The sequence below is a fragment of the Nematolebias whitei genome, chromosome 2 (genome assembly GCF_014905685.2).
Source record: "Nematolebias whitei isolate Nwh7 chromosome 2, NemWhi1, whole genome shotgun sequence".
Taxonomy (NCBI): Eukaryota; Metazoa; Chordata; class Actinopteri; order Cyprinodontiformes; family Rivulidae; genus Nematolebias; species Nematolebias whitei.
The window spans coordinates 47,076,896-47,093,396 of record NC_056499.1 but is presented as its reverse complement, the minus strand read 5'-3'; the positions used below and the strand labels follow the sequence as shown (position 1 = coordinate 47,093,396).

At 41.1% G+C, this 16,501-nt stretch overlaps 1 protein-coding gene across 1 annotated transcript in view; it reads right to left on the bottom strand.

The window, feature by feature from the left end:
* The window catches only part of pacsin3 (protein kinase C and casein kinase substrate in neurons 3), a 52,446-nt gene that overhangs the window by 892 nt on the left and 35,053 nt on the right, over positions 1 to 16,501 (bottom strand). Inside the window, exons 7-8 of the mRNA XM_037697717.1 lie at positions 10,867 to 11,009; positions 3,343 to 3,509 (exon numbers count right to left, since the gene is read on the bottom strand). Of these exons, the coding sequence (XP_037553645.1) occupies positions 3,343 to 3,509; positions 10,867 to 11,009 (310 nt within the window). The remainder of the gene's footprint in view (positions 1 to 3,342; positions 3,510 to 10,866; positions 11,010 to 16,501) is intronic.

Genomic DNA, 16,501 nt, shown 5'->3' with positions numbered 1-16,501 from the left:
TCTTTAGCTGTTTTTAAATCAGCATATTTCATCTTTAGCTGTTTTTACTCAGCTTACTTAAGGCTGAGCTGCTGCATCTTGTCCTCCTTTTGTGCTGAATACAGAGGAGGGGCCGTGCCCTTGAAGTCCAAACACCTCAGAGTCAGAAGCGAAGGTAACGATTGGTGCACCCATGCCCCCCATCCGTCCCCGAGGGATTTCAATAGTGAATGTTTTCAGTTTTTATAATGGGAGTGTTTTTCTGGACTGAACAGGGAATGTATCTGAACCTTCATGTTTTGGAGTGAGATGTTCCAGTGTGTAGGAGTTACTGTGGAGAAGAACACAGGTAGGTTGTTGTTGTTTTTATTGTCCAAGGCGGCGCACAGGGATGGATCCTGGTGAGTGGAGGGAGCAGTTTTATCCTCCACCAGGTGGTGGAGCCAGTGGGTGGTCAATGGCGGCATTGACCACCATAAATTAATCCCCACCACCACCACCACCAGTCATTTGAGGAAACTATACTTTTAAGTAATATAAAAACTACAAATCATAACCAGATTGTTTATTTATGTAAATCTCTGAAACAGTGGGTGGCTTGACGTTCCCCCGACCGTCTACACGCATCACTTGTGTACGACGTGCGTGTGAGTAGAACTGTTGTCGCAGAGCCGCAGAAAAAGACTTCAGTTGATGAGGAGTCTGCTTTTGGTTCCAGCTAAGCCAAACTGAGCCTGGATAAGCTTTTCCAAACGGAGCTCCGTCCCTCTTCGGTCCCATCAGGACCGGGTGCTGGACTGAGTGGGACACCTGAAGGCAGCAGAGGACGGACTAAAGCTCCGCTGGGAACTGTGTCAGGTTATCAGAACCAGGACAACTGAGTCAGTCATCAACTTCCACACAGTCACTCAGCAGAAACAAGATGCATCTGCAACTCGTTTGATCCGTCACGTTGTAGTTCAGTAGATCTTCATAATTCATGTTTGGAACAATGACTGTGTGAAAAAAGTACTCTAGGGCTGGGATTTTACCAGGTTATTTATTTACTCTGTGGCACACCAGTAACTTTGCTGCAGCTCGCTAAGAGGTGGAAACACACCTGAAGTTCACCTGACAGCTGCACAGAGTGGAGAACCAGAGGAACGTCCTGGATCCACGTTGTTTGTTAGATGGGACAGTAAAAAAATAAAAGTACAGTGGTGGTGTCATGAGAACATCATAGCTATGTGAAAATTATACTGAAAGGAATTGATAAGCACAGCTGATATAACATGTTGGTACCGGTACTGAGGAGCTGCCCTGCTGGCAGGAAGGAGTCTGTGCAGTCCAACCAGTCCACAGAGACCAAATGATGGGGCTCAGAGCCCAAACAAGAAAACTGTAGCTTGAAATAACATTTTTAATTAGGGATGCACCAATCCACTTTTTTTTTTTTTTACTTCCGATCCGATACCTAAATCTAAATATCGTCCGATACCGATCCAGTTCCGATATCATGATCATCATTATTGATTTTATATGAGGCTGTAATAATCTCCTCTCAAGTATAATTTGTACAAATATATGCATGCATGTCCAAAAAGGCAACTTGAGTAAGATGTATTAATGTTGGATAAGTTTTAAAGTTAGAATTAAATTCTGCTAACACAAAACATGTTTCTTTTTATTCCTAGCTTTAAAGTGGATATTAAAGTGATTAATTTAAGTGATTGTTTAAAGTTATTTTATATATTTAAAAAAAAATAAGGGGCAGATATAAGAATTTTTTTTCTTCTTTTTGAACTCTTTTCATTCAATGTTTTCTTTTTGATGAATTTGTTTTGTTTATTTTGTTTCTTTTTTTTTTTTAGTTTTTGTTTCTTGTAATTTTCAATTTATATGCTTTTTTATGATTGTCTACTGTTGTACTGATAAATATCTCCTGCAGGTAAACTATATCTTGGCTGCAAGTATCAAGCTGTGAAATCTTAGTTTTCTACAACTGATAGTGGTTGGTCATTAATTATGATGAAGTTTAGCAACTTCTCTGTAAACATTCGAGCTTCGTGGCTTCAGTGGTGTGTTCTTCTCGATCAGTCTGAAGCAGGAAGTCTGATTTGGGGCAGCCGCGCTCAGTCTGTCCCTCCTCAAAGACGGGACGACTGAGCGGGGCAGATTGGACGCGGCTGGCCGGGGTCAGGCTGCTTGTTTCGGACTGAGCAAGAGGAGTGAACCGCTGAAGCCACGGAGCTCGAACGTCCATCGTAAAACTAACTTTACCGTGGTTTAATGTGGTGCTATGGCTCTGCAGACATTGCATGCTGCTGTCTTGCTTTGTGGTGTTTAGTGTAAAATACTTCCACACAGCGGACATGTTTAGATGAAAAGTTGGTTAGCTGTTAGCCACAGTGCTGCTCACGTGGCTGCAAACTATGAACTGGATCCTGAATGTGAGGCGGGTCTTCTTACTCTGTGTTCATGAGACATGCCGCCGTTCAGGAAATCCATTCCATAGTTTGAAGCCAACGTGCAGAGCAGCTGGCAGGGACTCACATGACGAGATGTTTCATCAGACACAGACATGCATCATGGATCGGAAATCTCTGCAGGTTGGATCAGAAAAATCCGATATGTAAATGATGCTGGTATCAGAGCCTGATACCGATACCGGATCGTCCCCATCCCTATTTTTAACCTATTTACGCAACTACCTGCCTACGCACAAAAATGCCAACTTTTTAAGAAGACTGCAAAATTAGCCACACATAAAAAAAAATGCTAAAATGTATTTTTGTTCATGGATAATATTTTACAGATAGAACAGATGAATGTTCCATTTACGCAGATGAACTCCTCCCCGAGTTCAGCGGGGGGTGGGGGGGTCCTGTGTGTCGGCCATGACATCCGTCAGGTAAAACGAGCCTTCGGAGGAGGACGACTCGTACTCTTGCTGTTCTTATTAAATTCTGTTTTACATTAGACCTTTTGGTTTCATTAGCACCTTAAGCTTGCACTAATCTGCCATTGTATACAATAAATTAATATTCAACATTGTTTAAGTTCAAGTATATTTATTCATTATTTCAGCCATCAACCATAATTTATTAGAAATAATATTTGACTATTGTGTCTAATCTTGCTGTTTGAATCAAGATTCAGTGCTTGAAAGGTCAGTAATTAACTTTTTATTTCTTAATTAGGCCCCAGCCCTCGTTTACACCGCTGTTTATTTTTTATATAAAAAGTGGTTTAATTTTTTTAAATAATTTAAAAAAATCAGTTGCAAAGTGAATAAAAGAATGACTGAAGTAAAAATATATTTAAAACATTTTGATCTAAAACAATGGATCAGAATGTTTCCCCCGTCGATATAAAAAGTGTTACCTGCTTTAAAGCTGAGCTCGTCCGCCTCCTGACCCGTGTAATCATAGAGCGCTCGCACCAGCACCCCCTCTCCCTGCTCCTCCTCGTCGGCCTCCCCCACACCGTTCATCACCAGGGCCTTTTTGGGACTGTCCTTGTCGGACCAGTCTGATGAATACTCCTTCACCCTGACAGGAAGACAAACAGTTCAAACTCACACCAAACTCAAGAAAAATCAATGTTTTAGTCTAAACGTTGCCGCGGCTGTCCCAGTCTGAACACAGCTTGTTGTTCAAGTCCTTCAACAGACTGGATTCATAAAGAACACATTCTTACAGACTGTTGTTTTGACTTTTTCCACTTAATTTACAAGCTGGGTTACTTTTTGTGGCCCGAGATTCTTCTGTTTCAATCTCCAGACTTGCACTTTTTTAATAATTATTTCACCGAGTCTTTTTTTTTAAAGAGGTGACAGTCCTGTGTTTAAACTTTACATCAGCACCCGTTTGGAGCCAACGTGATGGGACTAAACCAGAACAAAGAGCGAGTCACTGCAGCTGCTTATTTTAAGCAGCTGCAGGGATGTAAAAAAAAAAAAACATATTCATATTGGCCATGATTGATTCATGGCAGCAATAAAAGCATAAAACACCCCAGGGGGTGAATATTTTTACAGGCACTGCACCTTTGAATCCTCAGTTTTATAAAAAAAATAGTTTAATTGTGAGCAGATCAACAAGCTAAAGACTAGTCTGAACAGGGCCACTGATTAAGATATTCCTTTTGGAAGTGGCCCAGCCTGCAGACAGGGCTACAGCTGGCTGCTGCTGCTCCTGTGGCTATGTGTGGGAAAAAAAAACTGTAAAACTGGATTTTAATAACAGTGTAATGCACAGCTGAGAGCAGTATAAAGGTCCATCAGAGAGAGGGAATAGCTGATGCTCAGTCTGATCAGCCTGAGGAGCTGCAGGCGACGAGATTAAACATTCTGGTAAAGTGCAGAAGAGTTTGTGAAGATAGATTGCTGCATCAAGCCAAAGACAAAAAAATATGAACTAGAGCCCGAGTGATATATCAGTAGGGCCGATACAGGTGTTTGGGGGACATATTGATATCGGTGATAATTGTCCCATTATGTGCCGATATTAGCACTTCTAATTTTCACCCCTAAAATGCTGAAACCAGCTGTAATTGTACAATGTATCCAGCAGAGGGCCAAATGAAGACTACAGTAGTCCCTCGCTAATTCGCAATTCAATTTTCACAGACTCGCTCATACGCGGTTTTTCAATGATTGTCAACTTTATTACTCACGTGATTGGGAGGCAAGAGATCAAAAGTTAACAAAAAGAACTTCTGACAGGCGCCTCCATTTTGTAGTTTTCTTTCAATGAGCCTATACTGTATCGTCAGTCAAAAGAACTACACTACCCAGAAGACAACAGTGCTTCCGGCCACTGCTTTCACCAAAATGGAGGGAAAGTTATGATCTGATCCGAACCTGACTAGAAAGTTTGGTCCTTATTCATAGTGACTTCGGCCCTCAATGGATGCAGAGCCGTAAGGAACCTACCGGGAATTGGACCAGGATTATTTCCAGCCTCATCGGTCAATCTGAGTGCTGCTTGCTGGCCCAGGAAGCCTCTCAACCGGGGAGGCATGGCTTGGAAGTCTGGTGTCTTCTCCAGAGCCCACCCAGACCTTTTTCATCTGGACTCCTCTGGATTGTTTGGACTTGACTGGGATCATTATGTGGTTTTGCGCTGGCTATCCAAAGGTCCAGCTCCCTCTAAAAGTGTCTTGGTGCTGAACGGCTGCAGACAGCCGATCAGAAATGGACCAAGGCTGGCGAGTATCCATATAAAATGTTGCAGTAGCTACTATACAGTACATATACACATATGTTGTTAAAACTATGTAGGGTTAAGAGCTTAGAACATTGCAAGAGTGTGAGAAGGGTTTAAAGCCTTAAAAAAAACATTCCTACTTTGCAGTTTTTCACCTATCGCAGCGTTGTGTGGAACGTAATTATTCATTCAACCTTTATTTATACAGGTTGGTCTCATTGAGCCACGAGGACTCATTTACAAGAGAGACCTGTTTTAGACAAAGAACACAGATGAGGTACAGACAACAGTAGACATGTAACCATACTGTAAACCAGCTGATTACACAGACTCGTCAGAATCAAGACTGAAGTTTTAGATGGCGTCTGTTCTGTTCCAGTTAAACACAAGTCTTAGTTTTGTAACATTGTTGTGCATTAATTTAAAAAAATAATTGACACCAGCAGATTTGCATCCCTGTGATAACTGAGGGACTACTGCTTTCAAGTCATTGCAGTTTACTTAAGTTTCACTTTCCCATTCAGCACAGCTGAAGTAAGGATACTGTGTGGCATATTTTACTGAACAGAGCATGGTAAGTTTATTTTAACTGATCTGTAAAATAAATCAATAATAAAATCTCTTCAATCCTCTAACCCACTTGTCATTAGCTACATACCTCTCAAGTTAGCAAGCTAATGTTTAGATAACCTAGCATCATAGGCTCCTCGAGGCTCAATGGGATTTACCTGTATAAATAAAGGTTGATTGATATTGCCTTGTAAAACTCTATCCTGAAGAATAAATCTAACATAGCAGTAAATATATCAGTGTTAGTAACGTTATCTTTGTTGTCCTCAATGAAACGCACCGTTTGTCCAAAATATTTACCTCTCTGCAAAGAAAAAGAATTAACGCCGCTGCGGTCAATACTACTGTGATTTTCGGACGATTGAGCACACTAAGCCGCGCCCACCAAATTAAAATAATAATATTTTTCCCCCTCATTGGGAGGAGGGATTCCCCCATCCCTTTTCTCCTCCCCGCTTTATTGGTCCACAGTGACCTGTTCAGTAATTTAATTGGTCAGATTTTTTTTTCTTTTAACTTTTATCTACACAGGTAGTCTCACTGAACCACGAGGATCCACCTCCCAAGAGTCGTGTATTGGGCCTGGATGTGACGAGACTAAATGTTTAGGTGGCATGAAGATTGTTCAGCCGTCAAAAAAAAAAAAAAAAAAAAAAAAAAAATCCATAAATTTGCAGCAGCATTGTATAAGCCACAATGTTCAAAGCGTGTGGAAAAAGTAGGGGCTTATAGTCCAGAAATTACAGTAATCTGGACTTCACCATACGTGACTGTTTAAACAATGAACAGGGAAGGTTCTTTGTTTAATTTATATTTTTTGTATCACACTTGATAACTTTATGATGAATAGTAAAGGACAGAAAATGTGAACACACGTTAGGAAGACTGTTTTTATGACCAGTGCACCACTTGTAAACCTACTGTGGGACTATTGTGCTATTTATAAGGCTGAGCTGAATGCAGCTCCTCAGACTGAAGAAGTCTTTCAAATGAAAGACTAAATGTTTCTATAATTTTTTTGTTTTTTTGAACCCGTCCAGAGGACATGATTTAACTTTTTTAGATTTTTCCATCTGCATTTTTGAGCATGCATCAGGCTACTGTGGGACTACGTATAGTGTGAATCTGATTAGCTTAGCTTCATGATTGCTAATAGTTGTGCTAAATAAGCAAGCCCTGCTCCACTCGCTGGTTTTAGATTCTTGAGGGTGGACGAAGCTAAAAAATTTCCAGTCATTACATTGGTTTTTGGCGGCCACATGCCCCACCCAATTGGCATCAGCGATAGCCGTAATTTCCATATCGATCAGGCTTTAAAGTGAACTAGCATATAGCTAAAGCTAGCTTGCTACAGTCATAAGATAGAGAACTTTACTAATTGGCTTTTATGTATGTGAATGTTCCTGTAAAGTGCCCTGAGACAACTTTGTTGTGATTTGGCGCTATATAAATAAACTGAATTGAAATTGAAACAAGTCCAGTGTGCAACGCTGTACAAGCTAAAGGTTACGGCCGTCAAGCATCAACATGTACTCTGGGTTTCAGACGGCTCTCGACAGAACATCGTCGCTACACCTGTGGAGCTGGGCTTTCAAGAGAAATGCTCTGATGCTATTGCTTTCCCCATCATGTCTACCACATGCACACCTGAATCTTAAACTTCTGTATCTCTTGCAGATATGATTCCACGTGTGTGGCAGTTTTTGTTAAAACAAGCTCAATCTTAAACTCTAACCCAGTATTATAAATTACAGATGCCAGTGTGCTGCAGAAACTCTCGATACACTGCTGCTATCACTGAAGTGTGCAGTGTCTTTTGCTCGGGCACATTAAATACTTTTCATGTGACGACTTCAACAGGTAAGGAAACATTTTCTTAAAAGTGCACCAACACTGCACAAAAATGGTGCACGTTGATCGAAGTTAAATGTGCGCTGCACTTCCTTCACTCTGATTTAATTAGCACACTTTGCAAAAATAAACATTTTAAACATTAAAAAAGAGGCTTACTTTTTATTGCTAATTATTACACCAGTGTGTCTCATCACTTGTTAGAGAATATTTCTATAGGATGAGCAGCTCTGAGCACGAGGAACAGAAAGTAGAACAGAGGTAAACTTTAAAAACTGAAAAACTAAAACAGACTTTTTTCCTCAAATACTTTCCAGAGCTCCATCCAAAATATTAAAACAGGCTGAGAGACTATGATTTGTTTTTAAGCTGTGCAGATTTGAACACTCGGGCAATCTGATGAATGGTTTCTTTCATTCCCCATCAATTTGCTCTTCTTTGGCTGATTCAGATGGTTTTTACCATACAGGTCTGTATCGGAGCCAACATGAAGGGATTAAATCAGAACAAAGAGTGGGTCACTGCAGCTGCCAGAAGAACTTAGACACCAGTTAGTAGATAAACCACCAGAGTTGGAAGCTGTTTCCAAACATCCTCAACTCCTACACTGAACACTGGCTGCAATAATTACTAGATCTAAACTTAACCCGTCTTTTTCTTTCCTCTGGTGGTAGAAGATGAGAACATATAGAAGCTCCCCTATTATCCATTTTATGAAAGGTCTGTTCATCTACACGTCTTTTCTACCCAGTGGAGTTACCACTTTTGGTTATGGCTAAGCCCCACTGCAGCCTCTCTTCTAATGGGTATAATGAATAGGTCTATAACTTGAGTATTACCCAGAGTAATTTTAGACTAGTTCAGACAAACAAGGCTAACTCATCAAAATATTTTATGTAAATGTTGGGCTGCAGGCCCAGGCCTCCCCTAAAGAAGAGAGCTGCCATGTCAATGGGAATAAATTTTATCACCCAGTAGCCCCAACATAAATAGCCATGAAAAGCTTAGAAAGCCTTGTGCTCTCCTGCATCAGAACCACCAGACCTGGACAAGCAAACTGAAGCCCTTCAGAAAGCCCTCCGCACTGCCTGGACACACCTAGAGGAACCAGTCAGCTATGTGACCATGTCATTGGTAGATTTCAGCTTCATATTCAACTTGGTTATCCCTCACACACTGATCGATCGTTGACTTCAGGAGGACTCTGCAGATGGAGGAAAACCTGACGTTCCTTGGAGTCAATGTGTCCAATCAACTAACCTGGACCTCCAACACCTCGTCTGGTTAAGGCAGTGGTTCCCAAACTTTTTCTGCTGGGGCTCCCTTTGATTAATAAGAAACCTTTGGTCCCCCCACCCCCCTGGCTGTCACATGGACAGCACCTTCCCATGTGACAACCATCAGGACTAGCTGGGAAACAGAACAGCTGTTTGATCGGAGCCCATTGGGCTTTGACAGGTCGTGTTTGATGTAGTTTACTGTGGCAGTGACATCACTCATTACATCATCAGTTCAGGACTCAGCTGTTGAGACACCAGTGCTTTGAGGTGTATCATGCAGTGTGGCCACTGTGTGTTGGGGGAGACGCACTTGCAGCCCTCCTCGTCTCCCAGCGTCTGTGCAGGTGAAGCCAAAGTCAAGATGAATGCTTCTTCATATTTTCAACTCTTTGGCTTGGAGGAAGATGGAGAGGCTTCATCTTCTGCTTTGTGTTTATGTGGGAGCCCCGTTAAAAACCTGTTTATTATGCTAGCTGTGTCCAAGCACCCCCCCCCCCCCCCCCCCAAATTCAGTCATACCACCCCCTAGCAATGGCGTGCCACACTTTGGGAACCACTGGGTTAAGGGATCCTGCATACTCCATGCAGAGAAATCAGCTCTACTGATGTAGCTGTGTGATGAAGATCATGTCATTTAGTTCTCAGAGTAGCTTTGTCCGTCCCTTCTCACCCAGGCTGAACTGTTCCTCACAGGAGCATGGTGCGATTGGTCAGAAATTTGTGGGTGTGTTTGTTAATGTGTAAGAGCACTCAGAGAGCGCTCAGTCCATTTGGGACAATAGGATCCCACAACAACAAACTTAAAAACCGCTTCTTCCCTAGATCTGTGGCTCTCTCCACCCCAACTCCCACAACACACTGAACCATGAACTGCCAACCACATCCAACAGCATCCAACATCCACATCACCAACAGCCAGAAAACTAGTTTTCTTCATCTATCACACTGACAAACAACACCAGCTGTAAAACTTGTAAAATGTGTACATATAAACCTGTATATTTCAGCTATACCACTAAACAATTTGTAGAAACTTCTAACAAAGTGTACAGAAATCTACAGACGATACATTTGTATGTTTATAAAGACACTTCAGTCCTGCTTTATTTTCACCCTACCTCCATTATTTTATTATTGCATGTTGATATAGAAGGACGTCAAACATAATTTCATTGTACACGAGTAAGACGACAGTAAGTTTTTTCTTCTCACAGGATGAGTGTAGCATGACGAAAAGACTGCTTTCTGCTTCTGGGTGATGTTCAGGATAAAGCCCGCAGGGGGAAGGCAAGGTTACAACACAAGCTGCTGCTATTTCTGACTCTCACATGCACGCACGTGCACGTGCGCACACACATGCTCAAAGAGACTAATGTAATCCTATGTTTAGTCTGCATTAAACAACCCACGGGTGCATGCTGTTCAACAGAAACTACAGTTTACTGTCCGAGTTGCGTGTCTGTGTTTAAATACACAGGAAAGACGAGCTCTTTAAAGTCAAGTGGACAACTCTGACTAGAAACCCGTCTGCTGCAAAAACAATTATACTTTTAAAGATGGAACTTGTGTATTTTTTATTATAAAAGAAGTCAGAGTCACTGGGCAGACAGTGAGTGGATATGGTAAATGGACTGTACTTATCTAGCACCTTTCTATTTTATGAAGACATTCAAAGCACTTCACAACAATCTGTGCCTCATTTATCCATTCATACAGCTCTATACTAGATCTCTACAAAGATAATTGAACAAATCATTCTAAAGAGACTAATCAGAGCTTTATCACATTCATACATTAATGGGACACACATCAGAGGCGATGACGGGTTCAGTATCTTGCCCAGAGACACTTCAGCATGTGACTGCTGGTGGATTCGAACCCCCAACTCTTGCACTGGAGGACGACTGCTCTGACCATTCAGCCACAGCCACTCCAAAATGTCCAGAACAAATTTACAACCAGAACAAAGAAGCTGCTGAAGCCACATGTCCTCCTACCTGCTGGTTTCCACAGTGATGGGACTGGGCGGGGTGTCGCCTCCTCCTGATGAGACGATGTTGGTGAGGGTGACCACGTTCTCCTTAGAGTCCCCTCCTCTCTCCTTCCTGCTGATGGATCGACTCGTCTCCGGAGACCACTCCTGAAACACACACACACTTTATAATTCTGTCTTTATTAGAGCACTGGTTTCTGTAGCATAACCCTCAACCTAACTTTAACCAACCCACCTCACAGCACAGACCTAACCCTCAACCCAAAGACTTCCTGTTTTGTTTCCACCGGGCTTCGGTGGCCAAAAGTTAAGAAAAAGATGCTAAACCATTCTACTTCAATAAAATATTATTTAGATAAAAGTGCTGCACAGAAGGAAAAAAAAAAGAGTGGGAGACTAAAAAAGCTCAAGAGACATAAATTATTTTAAACCAAACCTTTATGGTCTTAGACGACACAACAATAAGAATAATAAACAACTGGGACACACCACCCCATCCCCAAGATATCCAATAAAGTCATGTCTTCAGCACAAACAAGAAAACCAGTCATATCAACAATCATGTAAATATGATTGTTAAATCCTGCTTTTTCCAGCTGAGGCAACTGTCTAAACTGAAGCCCATATTGTCCAGAAATAACCTGGAGACAGTAATTCATGCATTCATTACATCCAGGCTCGACTATTGCAACTCACTCCTTTTTGGTATCAGTCAGACCTCCATAGCTAGACTCCAACTGGTCCAAAATGCAGCAGCCCGGTTTTTGACCAGCACAAGCAAAAGAGAGCACATTACTCCTGTTTTGGCCTCCCTACATTGGCTTCCGGTTCACCTTCGAATCAAATTCAAAATACTCTTGTATGTCTATAAATCACTTAACAGCTCTGCCCCCTCCTATCTTACTGATCTGCTCCAGCCGTATGTCCCACCACGTTCTCTCAGATCAGCAGACCAGTTGCTCCTAACAGTCCCAGGAACCCGCCTCAAGCGCAGAGGTGACAGGGCCTTCTCTGTAGCAGGCCCAAGACTTTGGAATGAGTTACCTCTGCTCGTTAGACAGGCCCCCTCCCTCACAGTTTTTAAATCTCGCTTAAAAACACACTTCTATTCCCTGGCTTTCTGCACTGTGTGATCTGTGCTGAGTCTGTGTGCAACACACTGTGTTGGTCATGTTGCAGTTGTTGTTGTTATCCATTATTGTTTTTGTCGTTTTCTACTTTTTGGTGTCCTGTTATGTAATCTGTTGCTATGTGCTTGTTCTGTTTGTCCATGTACAGCACTTTGGTGTGCTTTGTCACTGTTTAAAGTGCTATATAAATAAATTGGTATGGTATGGGATGGGATCAATAGCAAAGTAGCACTAGATTAAAAGAATTAAAGTAGTCCCTCGCAACTTCGTAGTCCGTTTTCACGGGTTCGCTATATTGCGGTTTTTCAAAGTAAGATAGGACATGACACAGTTGGCTGATTGATGGATGAGCCATGGGTTGTTAATTTAAAATACATTTTAAATGATTTTGCACCATGTGTGAAGCCCACAAGTGCAGGGAGAAACTCCCTCCTGCAGCTGATCAGCTGATCTCCTTCTCTGCCACACACACATTTTTCCTGCTGCAGCTTTGTGAAGCTGTCCAGATGCACCGATCGACTTTTGTATTCCAACTTTATATACGTCACAATATACTTTTATTCAGTAAAGGTGAGATGAGTTTTAAGCACATTTTCGATATTTCCATATGTATTACAGCATTTCACTGACATTTCTTTTTCTGTTCAGGTTGAAGCGGCCGCTTCAATTTCAACCCGGACAGAAAAAGGTGTGATACAACTACGTAAGTGCGTGGTGACGTAATGTTACGCAGAGCTCAAGTCCAGAAGGAGTGAGCGGTAGCAGGCTAGGCTAATCTCCAACGTGCGGTAAGTTTTCTCTTCAAAATGAGTTCCCATGACCATCAGAATGTGACTGAACAAGCTTTCACAAGCCAAGAGAGAGCAGATGACATAATTGATGAGAGGAAAGACTAATTCATCGGTGTGGACGTGGTTCGGCTTTCTAAGATCTGATAAACTGCAGGTTTCAGTCAGTGTGCTGTAAAGTGTGACGGAGAGTCGTTCCAGCTAGCGGCGGGAACATCGAACTTGCTCCACTCGATAGAAGATGCTGAGGGTCAGAAGATGAAGCACAATAAAAGTTTGAGTCAACGTGTCCCTGAAACCCCCCCCCCCCAGCTGTATCAAGAGAAACACTCGTTTGCTGCATGGGTTAGGTTATGGTGTTGTTTAAAGTTAAAACTATTAATAATGACAAAGTTGTGAGTTTTATGTTTATTTGACGGCGACTTCAAATTTCTTTGAAGGCTAAATACAAATAAAAGGTGAACATTAATTTATTTGTACAGTTTTTCTGAGGCTTTTATATTGTTTATATCGATATCGGAATTATATCGTTATCGACCAACATTTAAAAATGTATCGTGATAAAAGTTTTGGCCATATCATCCAGCTCTACCATAATCACAAAATATAAAAGTTATTTTTAATTATTTTAGAACTTCTATGTTCAGTTGTTTCAGTGTAATTGATCAAGAAGTACATTTGTGCTCCGTGCTGCAGAGCTGAAGCTGTGTGACATCCCTCTGATGTCCTGCTGCACTTCACTTCTCTACCATTTAAATAGTGTAACATTTTAAATAAACAATCCATGCTGCATGGATTGTTTATTTAAAATGTTACACTATTTAAATTTAAATGGTTTATCTAAGGAGGGAGATTGGGAGTAACATGTGATGAATGAGATTACAGTCTGGCACATGTCATGACAAAGTTTACTGAACTTGAACTACTGTATCTCTACTTCACTGTTTTTCTCTTATCACGGGTGGGCGTGGTCCCAAACACCCGTGATAAACGAGGGACTACTGTACACGGGAAAAGAAAATTCAAAATATTTGATGTTACTGTAATAATGGCACAAAAACTAAATTGAAATAATTGAACATTTTTAAGATAAATGAAGATAGCTGTGCAATAAATCACAGCAAAAACAGTCTAATTATGGACTTTTTAAAAATATATATTTTACAATGTACCCAAGTATAAATTCTCGTTTAAATTCACAAATACTTGTTTCTATATTTTTGATTCTGAACATTACCAGAAGAGCCTGACACCATGAGTTTTACAATGAAACATTGTTTTAATCTGGAACCACCTAAAGATCAAGTTTTGTCCATCAGTTATTTCAACATCACCCTAAATGTACAAATAACAACCTGACAATCATTCACATTACAGAAGCTCGTCTTGGTCTGGTTAAGAAAAGCTTTAAATGATTGCGTTCCCAAAACACTAATATGTCCATCGAGGTATTTTAAATACGGAGACATCCAAAGAGCAGTTTAAGTACAATACTTGTAAATATGGCTTGTTCAGATTAAATATAATGACAATGACCGTTTTTATGTAAAGTTTTTGTTTTAAACCCTCGACGGAATCATGTTGCCTCCAGGCAGCAACATTTAATTAGTAAATGCTAACATTTTGGAGGGAAACCAGTATGAAGCAGTGAAATGATTAAAAAGGACTTGTCTACTGTGATCTGTTTTTCATGAATGTCTCGTTCCCGCTTTTAACTGAAGTGCATTTTGACTCAAATCATTATTTAATATAACCCTCAGTGTGTAAACTTTTCTAAATCTCAACATTTCATCAAATATGCCAATTACAAAAAAAGAAAATGGCCCTGAAGCACCATTATACCGTAATTAAATGTCACAAGGCAATCAGAGCGGTGGCACAGAGGTTAGAGAAGGTGATCGGAAGGTCACCGGTTCGACTACACGGACTGACAACATCAAAATGCGGGTGGAAAAGGTGAAGTACCCACACCTGCCTCCACCATTATTTGCCCCACTCTGGGCCCTTGAGCAAGTCTCTTAACCCCCAACATCTGCTCCTAAACAGGTCTCTCTTGAAAACGAGTCCTCATGGCTCAATGACACTACCTGGATAAATAAAGAGTAAAGGAAGGAATAGGATTCACAACATGTGCAATAATAAAACACAATGAAAAAAGAAAAGTGAGACCAAGTTAAAAGCAACTTTTCCATCCCAACAATTACAAAGACAAACCAGATGTAACAATAAATTTACATTTAAATATCTGAGATTAATAATAAGACAGAACCAGAACTAAAGCTGAACTTTGAGTTTGTCTCTCAGGAGTGCAGCTCGCAGAAAAATCTGGCTCAGGATGAAGTTACTGGGATTTTGATTTTCCAAGAGGAACTGTGCACAAGAGGAGGAGTGTTCAGTGACCTCAATGTCCTCAAGAGTGTAGATACAACCCTCAGAACGTGCACAGAACGTGCACAGCCTGGTTTGTCACGAAGACAGAAGAAATATTTACTCAATGCTCCGGACATCTGACTGCACCTCAGGCTGGAGTTACCACAAAGAAATATGACAGAACGGTCTCAGTGCGTGCGTGCGTGCGTGCATGTGTGTGTGTGTGTTGGGAACAATGGGTCTCTGTTTGTGTGTTAGCAGCACTGTGGGAACGCCAGGAGATTCCTCAGAGGATAGAGACATGTTTCTCTCTGCCAGCTTCTTCCTCCGGCTGGAAAAAATAAATAAAGCGAAGCACCCACAGAGGAGTGAACGCTCCAAATAAGAATCTAAACACGTCAAATATTAGTTTACTCTAGTAAACAAAAGAAAAAGTTTCTATACATATCTTTGAACAAACAAAGCAAAACATGTATATTAAAAAACAGATGAATTTACTGAGTTAGTTTAATTTCTGAATCACTCTGCTATTTAAAAAAAACAAATCCCTCTTATTTCACTGGAGAACATCTTCACCGACTTGTGCAGGCAAATCCACAACAACATATCTTGTATATAATTGACTGACCTTTATTTAACCAGGCAAATCCCACTGAGACCACCGCGCTCTTGTGGGCCTGAAGGCACCCTAACATGCATGTTTTTGATCTGTGGGAGGAAACCGGAGTACCCGGAGAAAACCCACGCATGCACAGAGAGAACATGCAAACTCCACACCGAAAGAGTCCAAGTCCAAACCAGGAATTGAACTCTGGACCTTCTCGCTGTGAAGCAACAGAACTAACCACCAATCCATCATGCTGCCCAAGACAGACACATGAGAACATGCTGCACAGTTATACAGCTCATGTAATGCTAATAAAGAACATAAAGTTTAAAGTGTCAGGAGAAACACTGAGCAACAATGTTCTGCCTGTAGGACGTTTTTGAACTCAGCCTTCACAAACAATATTTGGCAACAAAAAAACTAAACTTTTTTCTGTGATTACACATCTCAGCAACATACTAACATTTTGCTGCTGCTGCCAGAGTCTTAACTGGAGTTAGTAGGAGAGATCATATCTCTCCAGTTTTAGCTTCTCTCCAATGGCTCCCTGTCAAATCCAGAACAGAATTCAAAATCTTACTTCTAACCTACAAAGCCCTCAACAACCTAGCTCCATCTTATATTACAGATCTTATTATTCCATATTTTCCCATTAGAGCACTTCGCTCTCAGACTGCAGGTTTACTTGTGGTTCCTAGAATTAACAAAAACAGAATGGGAGGCAGATCTTTCAGTTATCAGGCT